This window comes from Echinops telfairi, unplaced genomic scaffold (genome assembly GCF_000313985.2).
Source record: "Echinops telfairi isolate 266 unplaced genomic scaffold, ASM31398v2 ScPeMD7_7467;HRSCAF=8505_1, whole genome shotgun sequence".
Lineage (NCBI taxonomy): Eukaryota > Metazoa > Chordata > Mammalia > Afrosoricida > Tenrecidae > Echinops > Echinops telfairi.
Genome location: NW_022111368.1, coordinates 27544020 through 27557245, shown reverse-complemented (window position 1 = coordinate 27557245; position 13226 = coordinate 27544020). Strand labels below are relative to the sequence as shown.

The 13226-nt window shown below is 51.8% G+C and overlaps 2 protein-coding genes across 2 annotated transcripts in view; one reads left to right on the top strand and one right to left on the bottom strand.

The window, feature by feature from the left end:
* Positions 1-1073, top strand: part of LOC101641935 (cytochrome c oxidase subunit 5B, mitochondrial) — a 1995-nt gene extending 922 nt beyond the window's left edge. The window contains exons 2-3 of the mRNA XM_045283943.1: positions 50-101; positions 883-1073. Coding sequence (XP_045139878.1) covers positions 50-101; positions 883-995 — 165 coding nt within the window. The 3' untranslated portion in view covers positions 996-1073. The remainder of the gene's footprint in view (positions 1-49; positions 102-882) is intronic.
* Positions 1074-8025: 6952 nt separating this feature from the next.
* The window catches only part of ACTR1B (actin related protein 1B), a 9639-nt gene continuing 4438 nt past the window's right edge, over positions 8026-13226 (bottom strand). Inside the window, exons 3-11 of the mRNA XM_004704357.3 lie at positions 12656-12731; positions 11615-11740; positions 11202-11326; positions 10871-11087; positions 10677-10769; positions 10392-10566; positions 9507-9568; positions 9213-9253; positions 8026-9025 (exon numbers count right to left, since the gene is read on the bottom strand). Coding sequence (XP_004704414.1) covers positions 8923-9025; positions 9213-9253; positions 9507-9568; positions 10392-10566; positions 10677-10769; positions 10871-11087; positions 11202-11326; positions 11615-11740; positions 12656-12731 — 1018 coding nt within the window. The 3' untranslated portion in view covers positions 8026-8922. The remainder of the gene's footprint in view (positions 9026-9212; positions 9254-9506; positions 9569-10391; positions 10567-10676; positions 10770-10870; positions 11088-11201; positions 11327-11614; positions 11741-12655; positions 12732-13226) is intronic.

The following is a 13226-nucleotide window of genomic DNA, read 5'->3' as shown; positions in this document are numbered from 1 at the left end:
GGATCCATACAATATGCTTGCTCCAAAGGCAGCCTCAGGCACTAAAGAGGACCCTAATTTAGTCCCCTCCATCACCAACAAGCGAATCGTGGGCTGCATCTGTGAGTAGCATCTTCCTTCTTTTGTGTGTCCACCTAGACAGTGTGTCTTCCTGCGCACCAGCTAGGAATGCCATGGGCTATCTGGAAGCTGCTTCAGATCTTTGGTGTGAGTGACTGGGTAAAGGGGATATGTGTGTAAATATGTTATTGTAAACATTGAGGCCTTGGCCCTCACAAGCCTTATCGTGCCTCACTAGGCCATCTTCACTGGAGAGGGGGCATGGATAGAGTATCAGAGATTCGGGTTCATTTGGGAATGGAGCACGAGAAAGCGCTTTGATTCTGAATGTATTTATGAGGCGCCTTCTCTGTGCCGGGCACCTTTTCAGGTACTAGGGACACTTACCACAATGGATCTTGCTTTGGGCAAGGAAACTGTTAGACCCTATAGTGACTTGGTGGTGCTGTCTGACAAGCACCGGACTGCTAACTATAAGGTCACTAGTTCAAACCCACCAGAGCAGCTCTGTGAGAGAGAGAGAGATGAAACTCTCTGTCCCTGTGAAGATTTATAGCCTCTGACATCTTGTATAAGGTTTGAGTCGGAGTCCACTTGATGGTAGAGGGTTTGCATGGCACCGTGACTGTAACGAGGTCAATAGAGTCTCCGGTGAACTTAGGGCCTCCGTTTTTCATCTGAAAAAAAAAAGAAGCTTGAACTGCTCTCTCACAAGTGAACCATAATTTTTATTTGGATCATTCGTTTCTGAGGGGGAAAAATTAATGTTGAAAGCTTCCCCTTTCCAGGTTAGACACCTTTCGGTTTTCATTTTCCTTTCAGGTGAAGAGGACAACAGTGCTGTCATCTGGTTTTGGCTGCACAAAGGTGACGCTCAGCGATGCCCTAACTGTGGAACCCATTACAAGCTGGTGCCCCACCAGTTAGCCCACTGAGCCCCTGCACTGACTCACTCGAAACGCTTTCTTCTCTTCAATAAAGACTAGCCATTGCATTGGCTCCTTCTCCCATAATTGACTGGTCTTACTTCTTTCCTGTATTTTTGAAGAAATGGATGATTCTTATATTAGGAATAGTTAACTACTTCTATTAGCTTCTTGGAAATTTTAAATGCTGAACCATCACTGCTTGGATTACAACACAACTATGCTGGTGACCTCAGCATGTAAAGACTGTGACACTGGTGTTACAGTGATAGAAGCCTGGCCCGTGGAGGCAGGCTGGCCAGACTTAAAGTACTGGCTTCATCATCTAGGTGTGTCACTGTGGTCTCTTAGACTTGGTTGCATTTCTGAAAAAGACGAATACCTTAAAGTGTTCGAAGAACTACTAATACCTGTAAAGAACCTGGCAGGCAGCAGGTTCTCATGGAGGGTTCCAGATAAGGTGGTTTTGTGAGAGTTGTTCTAGGAAACTTGAAGAGTTGAGCCGTGATCAAGGCAGAGTTTATAGACTTGGCACCAGTAAAAGCTAGACTGTGGGATAACTCCAGGAACCAATGACTATTTGCAAGGAGGGTGTGAAAAGTAGGGAGAACCTAGACAGGAAAATATGAGAAGCCAGCTGACAGCAATGCACCAACTTTGGCTTTTTATTAGTAAAAACAAGAGTCCTAATCATTTGAATTCTGGACATTTTGAAATTAAGGATTAAATTTTCAGATCAGCTAATGGAGTGAGACGGAGCCCAGAGGGGACAGTGGATTATGAGTTGGGATGGTAGCCACAAGGCCAGTGTTTCTAAACCACCAGCCCCTTCTCAATAGAAAGATGAGTGCAATTCCACTGGGGCAGAATCAACTCAAATGGCAGTGAGTTTGAGATTAATGGACTTGAAGGAACCCTGCTGGTGGTGGCATGGTTTAGGTGTTGGATTTCTAACTGCAAGGTTGGTGGTTCAAACCCATCAGCCAACTACTCCACGGAAGAATGATGAGGTCACCTGTCCCCTTCAAATATTTGTAGTCTGGGAAACCCTACGTAGGGTTGCTATGAGTGGGGTCGGCTTGATGGTTGCGGTTTCTTAGATAATGGAATTGTTTTTTTTATTTAATTTTGGCTTTTTAGAGATGAATGCCAGGTCTGGGCTTATGATTGAAATAGGGTGAGGAAAGTGATTTGGGGCATAGATAAAACAAGAATAATAATGATAGAGTGTATCCAATCCTGATTATCCAACTCTCATCTTAAATGTTCTAAATAACTTTCCCAGTAAGGATCCTGAAGATTCTTCTGGTCTGAAGGTTGCCAAGAAGCCCACCCATCTGTCTTCCTGCATTTTTCTCTTCCATCCCTTCCCCTTTTCTATCGGAACTCTTGATCTGGGTTCTTCATTTCCAAGGAAGATGCTGTTTTTATCCTCTCTGCCTTTCTAACATTCTGTCCATTTCCAGTACATCTCTCATGCCCTGCTGTACTTCCACCCCACCCCTACTCCCCCGCCACCAAAAATGTCCCATGTCCTGATCCCAGGAACCTATGTTAGATATCTGCGGAAGGACATTAATGGATGCAGATGGAATTAGGTTACTTACCAACTCATTTAAAATAGGGCAATTAGCCTGGACTGTCCAGGGGACCCCTCATCACAGGGGAGGCAGAAGAGCATCAGAGGAAGCTGTGAAGGAAGAATGCTAAGAGGCGCAACTTCGCTGCCTTTGGAGGAAGGGGCTAAAAGCCATGGAATGTGGGCAGCCTCTAGAACAGTGGTTCTCAACCTCCTAATGCCACAACTCTTTAATACAGTTCATGTTTTGGTGACCCCCAACCATAAAATTATTTTTGTTGCTACTTCACAACTGTAATTTTGCTACGGTGATGTGTCAGGCGATCCCTGTGAAAGGGTCATTTGACCTCCAAAGGGGTCGCGCGACACACAGGTTGAGAACCAGTGGAGAGGGTTATACTTTGGGCTGATAACCACAAGGTCAACCAGCGGTTCTTCGGGAGGAAGATGAGCCTTTGTGCTTCAGTAGAGTTAGTCTCAAACTCAAAAGGGGCCGTTCTGTGCCGCCCTGTAGGGTTGCTAGGAGTAAGAAACAATGCTATAGCAGTGAGTTTGATTTTTCTAGAATCTGCCTCTAGAAACGGACCTCTTGATGGCTCACCCAGCTGAACCACTGTTGGATTTCTAACCAACGGACATGTAAGATGAAGGTGTTGCCTTAAGGCAGCAAATCTGTAGTAATTGTCTATGGCCACAACAGAAAACAAACGCAGATCCTTGTATAGTTGTTTCTGACCGTGTATGACTGCATAGAATAGCCCCAGGGGGTTTCCAAGGTTGTAAATTTTTATGATGCCAACTGCCAGAATCTTTATCCTGTGGAATCCTGGTAGATTTGAACCACCACTCTTTTGGTAGGCAGCCAGACACGATCGCTGCCACTGAGGCTCCTTAGGAAACAGACCAGTAAACTCCCACTTTTGCCTCCTGTGTCAGTCGTTCCCAATTTTAGTTGCGCATTAGAATTACCTGGGAAACTGCCAAATCCCAATACCCAGGCCACACCAGGATCAGCAAAGCACAATCAGTAGGTGACCCCTTGCAGCAGCAAAGTTTCGGTGATTTCAAGAGCAGCGAAGGGTGAGAACCACTGCTTTAGGCTAGCCACGTATTCTTGAATAACTTTTGCTTTAGCCTTGGCAATAAGGAGCATGAGCAGGTAGAGAGGAAAAATAACAATCCTTTGTCTATTTAGCAGTGTAGCAATTGGGTTCTACTTCCTTTCACCAAATAATGGAGGCGGTAGTCTAATAGTATCTGTTAAATCTTGAATTTATGGAAAAGTAGAGTGACTACGTTGCCAGCCTGATGCCCCATCATCTACAAGTCACTATTAAGACATTTTCAGTATCTACCTATGACCCATCCAAGTCAGGACATGAAGATTTCTACCACCCAATCTTCAGACCTCATTCAAGTTTTGTTAAATATTCCAATAAAAAGATCCAGTGCAGAATCACATGCTGTCTTTGGTTTTCATGCCTTTCTGGTTGTTTTGTCAAAAGATTTGTAAACAAATACTCATAGCAGCTTTATTTAGAAAAATTGCCACACATAAACTGGCTTTTAATTACTTGCATGTGATATTAATGATCTTATTTTATAAGTTCTGTATTGTCTGATTTCTTTGGAAATCAGCTCAAATGTGGATCTCTTCCAGTTGGTTGGCCAGGTAGTGGTTTTCTAAATTTCTTGGCATAGAAAAGTGAGTGCTTCCAATGCCTCATCAACTTGTTGAAATATGCCAATTGATATTCCGTTGATTCCTGGAGCCTCATTTTCCACTAATGCAGCGTGGACTTCAATACCATTCTTGATCCTAGGCTACCTCTTGAAACGACTGAGCACCTCCCATTCTTCTTGGTACAGTGACTGTGTAGAAGTTTTCCACCTTCTTGTTTTCTGCATCAGTATTTTGTCCATGGAGTCCTTCAATATGGAACTTGAGGTATAAATTTTTCCTTCAGTTCTTCAAGATATATTGAGCATATTCTTCCCTTTATATTTTCTAACTCCTTGTCTTTGCACATTGCATTATTTTTGTCTTCCCATCCTACCTTTTGATATTATCTGGCCAGTTCTTTTATTTCTTTTGTTTGCGTTAGCTACCCTACATTCGAGAGAAAATTCAAAGCCTCTTCTGACATCCACTCCCATCTTTTCCACGTTCCTGTCCTAGTGACTTTTTGCTTTCTTCTTGTAAGATGTTGACATCATCCCACAACTTGTCTAGTCTTTGCCCATCATTCTCCAAAGCATCAAATCTCTAGGACGGCCAGGATCTCAGCAGCGAGGTCCACGCAGAGAGCAGTTTTCATGTCTCTTTAGCCTCCTGTTCTGAAATCGTTACTGTTTTGCATTTTATGACCTTGACACTTGAAAATCACACCAACAATTTGGTTTGGTCTGGTGTCTCCTCGCAATTCGAATCAACTGTGCATCTTGGGCAGTGCTGTTGTGCTCTTCTCTGGTTTGTCCTAGTTCTGATGAAGGTCTTCGGTCACTTGAGTAAGCTAATGTCAGCCAGGCTACGCCGTAATAACAAGTAATCTTATGGGGCTCTATTTGGAGACTGATAATACTGAGACTCCTGTTTTCCTATTCTGTGGATCATAATCTGTTGCTATCATCTGTTTCAGATTTGGCTAGTAGGGGCCTTTCAACTGTCCCCTGAAATGTCTCTTGTTCTTTGAGCAAAAGCGTTCCTGTTAGTAAACCCATGAGGGCAGGTGCTATTGTTATCACCCCCAGGTGAGAGCACAAGCCCAGGAGCAGTGACAATTAAATGACTGTCTCAGGATTGTGCACAGATTCTAAATTGTGGCAGCAGGTTTGTGCACCCAGGCCATTTGGCTTAGAGCCTAAGCTCATTTTTCTCCATTTTGAAATGATTTAGACTTACCAAAAAAGTTGCAGAAACCGTAGCATTCCTGTTCACCTTCACCTAAGGGAATGAAGAATCTAAGACCATATTTTACATAACCACGAGAGCCAGGAAACGAACATTGATACCATACAATTAACTAACCCACAGTCCGTATTTGGACTTTGCAAGTTTTCCCATGGAGGTCTTTTTCCAGTCCAAGATTTTACGTGGCACTTGTCAAATCCTTCCAATCTTCAATCTGTCCATTTCACAGCCACTGATGAGTCATGTGACTGCAACAATTATGGCCATTATTATTTTTCCATTAGATCTTCCACACATAGTAATTGGAATTCTCTTCTCCCTGGTGTATATAGTTACTCAATTATTTGTGTATGTCAGTACAGATCGGTGATTTGTACTTTATTCTAGAGCTTATACCCATTACATTTGACCAGCAGGAGCGCCTTCAAGTTGGCCCCAGCGGCCTTTTGCTGAGACCTTATGTTTGAACACTTCTTAATTTTACAACCTAAGATAATCCAGGTTCACCTTGTGTTTTTCCTGTAGCTCTAGAGTTCCTCCAAGAGCTCTGATTCCTTTTATTCAATGGTATTTAGAAACCAAGACTGGGATGCTGTGTGCTCACTGCTACTGGGTGTCATAGTTCCTAGGCTCTCTCAGTACACAGAGCAAGGAAACATATTCTGACCCTCACGCCCTGCCCCCAAATTCTATCTGTCTATATTAAAATCCATGCATTCATTCTGAAATTCAGACTCCAACCCAGCTCAATTCTATCCTTACTCTCCTACTAATTTTTTTCCAAGTGTGAAACATGGCAGAGCCTGAGCCAATATATTATCCTGCTGGAAGAGTTGGAAAGATGTTGCATTGCGCTTTGCCTGACTGGATGGAACTGCGACAGACATAAGGGGGTTAGCTTCCAGCAGAGAGGAGGCATGAGTGTAGGCAATCAGGCCAGTGAGCATGATGATGCATTAGGCGGAATGGGGAAGGGATAGATCGCAAAGGGTCTGGATCAAATGCAACAATACAGTTTATAAAGGTGACTTCACCAGACAGTGGGAAAGCACCAACACTTTAGAGCTAGAAAAGTGGCGGAACCAAGGCTGTCAGGCTTTAGATCCCAGAGCTAGTGGGAGGGTGGGAGCCAGTGGTCATGGAAAAAAGAAGGCGGGGGAGTGGGGAGAACAGCATGCAGAACAACCAACTGTAACTGACCAGAGGCGGAGGTGGTCTGTTCCAAACCTGTGGTTGGAGAAAGTGGAGCCGTGAGCAGAACGGGAGGAGGCACTAGTTTGGAGGACGCCCAGGTGGGCGGTCTAGATCCTCTCCCCCCCTTGGCAGCAGGGACAGGCTCAGTGCTCTGTGATCCCAACACAAAACCCCTGGGGCAGAGCAGGCCTGACTCCGTATTCTTGTCCCTCCTACTTGATTTCCTTGCTTCTGGGCCTTCCCTTGTCCGCACCAATCCTAATGGTCAATGCATAGTTTTGATCACATCTCCCTATGGCTAGTCACGCCTCATCTGGGACAACGTTAAAATCCTCAAGGCCTTCCACACCTAGCGTTCACTTTCTGTTCACATTTTCACTTACATTATGAACAGAAGCAGCTGCCCTGACTTGGCATCACTCAGGCCTGTGCCATCTCTCCAGCCCACAACTCCCAGTTTCGAGTGCCTACCTTTGCCTGGAATACCTTTGTCCTGTCTAACCAACAAGATCCCTGGTGGCGTAGTGATTACGCATTGGGCTGCTAACTCTCAGGTCAGCAGTTGGAAACCACCAGTCTCTCCTTAGGAGACAGAGCTTTCTACTCCTGGAAAGGAGTTAGAGTCCAGAAACCCACAGGGTGGTTCCACCCTGTCCAATAGGGCCCCTCTGAGTCCGTATTTTATCTAAGCAACCCTTCCTGCTCTCTTGCAGTGAGCTGACCTGATGCTGCAGTAGATGGCATTCCTCTAAGCTCCAGAACTGTGACAGGGCCTGTCTCTTCCTGGCCTGACATCTCAGGTTGGGGCTGGGCTGGGCAGGCTAGATCTCTAGGGCTCCACTCACCTGGCACCCCGCTGCACACACTGCAGGTGCTCCAGCATTTAATGAGCAAAGGTTACTTTCCAAATCCTCACTTCCCTCCCGCTGCCTCCGACTCTTCCTTTAGAGCCCAGCTCATCTCCCCCATGCCGTCCCGCTTTCCCCCTCGCTCTCCTCTTCTGAACGCAGGCACCGTCAGTCTGCACCTTCGGTGGTGGCCGCTTGTCAGCCTCGGCCCCTCTGAGCCGAGTCCGCAGAACAGATGACGACACTGGAGTCCCTGGGCCCTGCCTGCTCTGCAGCTCGGGATAGGGAGGGAGTGGGATGGGGCTGAGCCCTGGGCAATCCCAAGAGGCCTTGAACCAGGGGTAATGAAGCCAGGAATTTTGCCGCCAGGTTCAAGGCCCACTCTCCTGGGGCCCCGCCAACCATGGAAACCCACAGGGCCATGCTGCTTTCTCTCGGCGATTCCCCAAGGACCGAAGAGCACACAGTAGTACAAAGAGCCACAAGAAGACGCAGCCACACACCGAGCTTTGTCCATAATTGTGACTATAATGATTTACAAAAAAAACAATTTTTTTCAGGCAACTGTGTTAAATTATTGTACATATTTTGGGGGGGAGGGCATTTATAGGGAGTGTAGTTTGAGGCCCTGATCACTGGTAGTGAGGACGTCGTTCTTGGAGGAGGTGGGCGATGGCAATGCTCCCCACCTCCAGGTTGGACTTCAGACTAAGTGGCTTCTTTCAAAAGTGAAGACACTTAACCCTTTCCCATCCAGGGTACTGGGGCAAAGGACAGGGAGCAGCAACTCAGTGACGTGTTTTGCAGGGGGAGGAGCGTGACAAAGTTGATTGCCTGCACCCTGGGCATCCCCTGCCCTGGGCCAGATGTAGCCTGGCACTCGGGCCTCCACCAGGGCACTCAGCCTGCAGAGCCCGAAGGGCAGAGCACGAGAGTCAGGAATGGCTTAGGGAGGGCCCTCAAGGCTGCCGTCAGGCCAGGAAGAGGAGGACAAATTGAGAAGCGGTGACGCACCTCCGGGGAACTACCACCTACCTACTCTCCCAACACCTCAAGGGAGTAACAGAGGTACCAGACAACTGGGCAACCTGCCAGAGGAAATGGCGCATGTGGGGACTGGTCTTGGACTGCAGAGGAGTTGCTGCCCAGGAAGATCGTAGCAAGGAAACACAGGGCAGCCCATGGTGGGCTCCTCAATCCCTGTGCCCAGCTCAGCTACCCTGTCCAGGATGCTAAACATTTGGGGGGGGGTGAGGGGTACGGCGGCAGGGAGCATCACTGCACCTCCTGCTGGGGGTTCAGGGCATGCAGGGGTCCCTAAGCCTAGTATGTGAGCCCAGACCAGAAAGGGTTGAAGGCACTGGCTCCCCTTTCCTCCCAGCCTGCCAACGCCCCCCTTGGGCACTAGAAAGTCTTGCGATGAATAGCACGGGAGCCGTCCTCTTCATACTCCTTCTTGGATACCCACATCTTCTTGAAGGTGTCCAGCGAGGCCAAGATGGAGCCACTGTGCGGAGGGGGACCCGGGGGCTGAGGCAACCTCCTTCCCACAGCACTCAGCCCCATTTTCCTGACCTGGGAAACAAGCAACACCCTCCCCGCCCACCCCCCACCCTCCTCCTCCACCTGTCCAGGGCCCACCCTGGGAGGACTGGTGTCCTCCTCCCCAGGCCTCCCCGTGGGCCCTGCCTCACCCGATCCATGTAGAGTACAGCCGCTCCTGAGGAGCCGAGATCTGGTGGGAGCAAGCGACAGCCTAACTACCCCATTCCCACACGACAGCACCTCTCCAGCCGGGGGTACTTGCCACAGGGCCAGGCAGGACAGCAAGTGGCCAGTTGGGGCAGACGGAGATGGGAGAGGGTGACGGGGCGGTTGGGGTGGGAGCATGGGCCTGCGGTTGGACTGGAGCCCACGCTGGCTCTTCCTGCCCCTGGTCACGGCTGCCCAGCACCCCGAGGCCTGATGGGGACTCTCCGGAACCTCACCTTGATTTTGATGTCCTTTGGAGCTAGTTTCTTCACTTCACTTAGTAATCGGTCGCCGAAGCCTGCGGACACAAGCCTGCTGGCCAAACTGCGGTCACCACCCCAGCTCCCTCCCTGCCCTTAGCTATATCCCTTGTGCAACCTCTGGTGCAGCCAGCAGCCACTCTCCCTTCCACCCACTCCTTTTCTGGGGTTAAGGGTACAGGGGAGGCAACAGCCCCAGGCCTGTGGGTGGGCCCGGCTCCCTGTGAGGAGGTGGCGCCTCAAGTGGCCCAGCCACCACGCTCTTCCCTCAGCAAACACTCCATGAGGCCACGGCCAACCCAGCACAACACGGGGGAAAACAGCTCCAAGGTCGCCCACGGTGCTGCAACACCTGCGACACGCACCCCTGGCCGGGCCTGTAAGTGTGCGCTGGCCACCAAATGACAGACACACAGCCGTCATGTGTACTGGACACGCCTTTTGGCGCTCCGCCTGTCCATGAGGAGGGGCTTGTTATTTTGGACAGACTCTCATCATGTGACATGATAAGGGTACAAGATTGTCTACTGCAGCACCTCTGGTTAGAAATGGCGACAGCCACCTCCACAGCCATCAACAGGACTCGGTAAGACGGTGCCTGGTCAGACACAACCACGAGGTCAGTCACACGCGCGGCGGAGAGACCACTGCCGAGTAAAGGCCTGCGTGGCGTGGAGTAGCTGAAAGGGCATGGGGGTGGGGTGGGGGCTGAGTGCCTCTTATGGGGAAGGAACTGGGTGGCCAGGGACAAAGGTGGGAGACTCTTCACTGAGTCTGTTTTAGAACCCGTGTGATCACAGAACTCATTCACCGAGGACATGGGGAGAAATGGTCAGGTCTCGGACGCCACGAGCTAGGCACCTTTGAACAGCGTCGAGCCGCCTGAGAGCACGATATTGGCGAAGAGCGTGCGGCGCAGGTCCACGTCCGACTTGTGGATGGCGAAGGCCAGCACCTCGTGGAGCCCCTCACTCTCGTCCCCGACCAGGTCTGGCTGGAACAGCAGCTCCGGGGCCCGGAACCGCGCCGGCCCCACCTTCGGGACACAAGGTGGAGGCTGACGAGAGGGCCTCTTCTGCCCGAGCCCGCCCACCCCCCACGCCCTGGCCTCGCCGTGCCGACCTCCATGCCTGGCCAACCACTTACGTCGAGCATGCTGCCGTCTGGCAAGGTGTACTGCACCTTCTCCGTCTCCAGGGCCTCGTCCTTCTGGGGGTTGATGGACAGGTAGCAGGCTCGCTACGGGGCAGAAATACCAGCTCAGGAGGCTGCCACTTTAAGGAGGGGGGATCGGCCACTTCCCGCTGCGGACTCCCTTTGTGTGTCCCCACCCTGCTCACCTCTTTGATGGTCCGGACGACCTCGAACTCGGCCGAGGTGTGGAAGTCCACGCCCTCTTTGCGCAGCAGCAGCCGCAGGTACCGGGAGACGTCTCGGCCGGCAATGTCCACCCGCATGATGGAGTGTGGCATGGCAAAGCCCTCGTAGATGGGGACCGCGTGAGTGACGCCATCCCCCGAGTCTAGAACCACTCCCGTCGTCCGTCCTGTGGCATACCTGTGTCACCAAGTCAGGGTCCCCTCAGTCGGCTGTGGAGGCCGGGGCCTGCCCACCCGGGAAGGAACCCTGGGCGGTTCAGACAGACGTCCGGCCGCAGGCGAGGGCACTCACAGGCTGAGCACGGCCTGCATGGAGATAAACAGGGCCGGCACGTTGAAGGTCTCGAAGAACACCTCTGCCGCCTTCTCTCGGTTCTTACTCGGGTTCAGCGGAGCCTCCGTTAGAAGCACCGGGTGCTACAAGAGACGGGAGAGTCCTGGGCACGCGGGGAGACCCTGAAAGAAATCTTCCCAGAGAGCCCTCCACCCAGTCTTGCTTCCCAAGACCACCACCCAGTCATTTGCCAGCAGTTTAGTCTCTCAAAGGAATTCTGGAAAATTCTGCCTGGCACTTCGTGAGTGTGCCAGCTGTACACGCACACACATGCACGTGCATGCAGAGCAGCCCTCAAACAGCGGGCAGGACACTGCAGGGGAGAGGGCGCAGTGGGCGCGCTTGGAGGCAGGCGGGGGCGGCCGCCACACCTCCTCGGAGAACGTCTGCAGCTGGTCCTTGGAGTAGACGTACTGCCAGATGCGCTCCATGTCGTTCCAGTCCCGCACCACGCCGTGCTCCATCGGGTAGCGGATGGCCAGCAGCCCCCGGTGCTCCTGCGGCAGGAGGGACGCACAAGCCAGATGCGCTATCAGGCCCCTCCGCGAGGAACTGCCGGCTGCCTTCCTGGCAGGGGTGGCCTCCTTCACCTGACCCTAGTTCTGCAGAAGGGCCTGAACTTGGAGCCTCTCCGGCTTCAGCCGGCTGGGGATCAGCTTGCGGGGAGCTGTGCTCCCTCCCAGCTCCTCTCTCGGGGCCCTGCCATTGCCTTCCTAACAGGCTCTCTCCCTTTGGCGGTCACGGATCTCTGACGTCTCTACGGACACCGCCCACATCCACCACCGCTTGACTGGCCCCACTCGTTAGCACGACCAGGGGGCCAAATCCAGCCGGGCCTTCCCTGCTCTTTACAGCTCCTCTGTGGGGACCATCCCCACCCCTGCCCTGCCCCATCCCTCCCCAGCTGCCTCTCCCAGTGCTGATGGCCCCCTCAGGGCCTTCCTTCTCCCCAAGCAGCACTCGGGCTCTCTCACCCAAAACCTAGGTGCCCAAGCTCCCCACACCCCACGTTCGCTCTGCTCCGGAGGGCTTGGGCTGAGCTGGGCAGCCTCTAGATACATCATCAGGCCCGAGCTCAAGGGGAGGTCCCCCGCTGCTCTCCTCCAGAACAGGTCATCCTGGCTCCAGAGTCAGTCCTTTCCTCTAGCTTCCAAAAGTCATGGGCTGGTCTAACTGTGCTCTCCACAGTAGACCCATCACTCCAGCTCACAGAGGAAGGGATGCAGGGAGGGAGGGAGGCAGCACAGTGCAGCGTGGAAGTTCAGGGATGGAGTATGGAAGCCCAGAAGGGGCACCCAGCAGCTGGCCCTGCAGGGCAAATTCCCAGGGCCCCTCTTGGGAGGTACAGCTCTGACCACCAGCTCCTACTGCAGGAGGACCCCAAATCGGGAAAGGTTGGCTACAGGTGTTACCTCTGCTTTTGGTCCAATGAAGAGGTCCCCCTCCAGGGCTCCGGCCATCACCCGCATGTGCTTAGGGCGCCCAACACTGTGCAAGGGCAGACTCGGTCAGTAAGGTGGGGAGGGGCCCGGTGGAGCGCATGTCCAGTCCACCCCCAACAGGACATGGATAAAACCAGGCCAGGCCTGCGGGGCGTTGCACCACAGAGTGGGCCTGGGCGGGACGGGAAGCTCAGAGCAAGAAGTGTCTTTCATGACTTGCTCTTCCCTCTCCCCCAAACTGGAATCCCAGCCCTTCGTGGCTGGCCCAGGCCTGGCCCAGGGTCCGCCTTCCTTGGCCATCATGACTCAGACCAGGCTCTCCACTTTAAAGAGCGGTGCTGCCACTGCCTCGCAGGCTAAGGGAAGCTGCGTGCTGCTTCCTCATGTGCCCTGCTCCCCTGCCAGGGCTTCTACTGCACAGGCTTAAGTTCTCAAAACTAGAATAAAAGTTTGATTGACCTCCACTCAAGTACTCCCTCAACACAAGAATACTTTCTTCTAGTAAATTGGCATTCTATGATGCTCACCTTCCCGACACAAC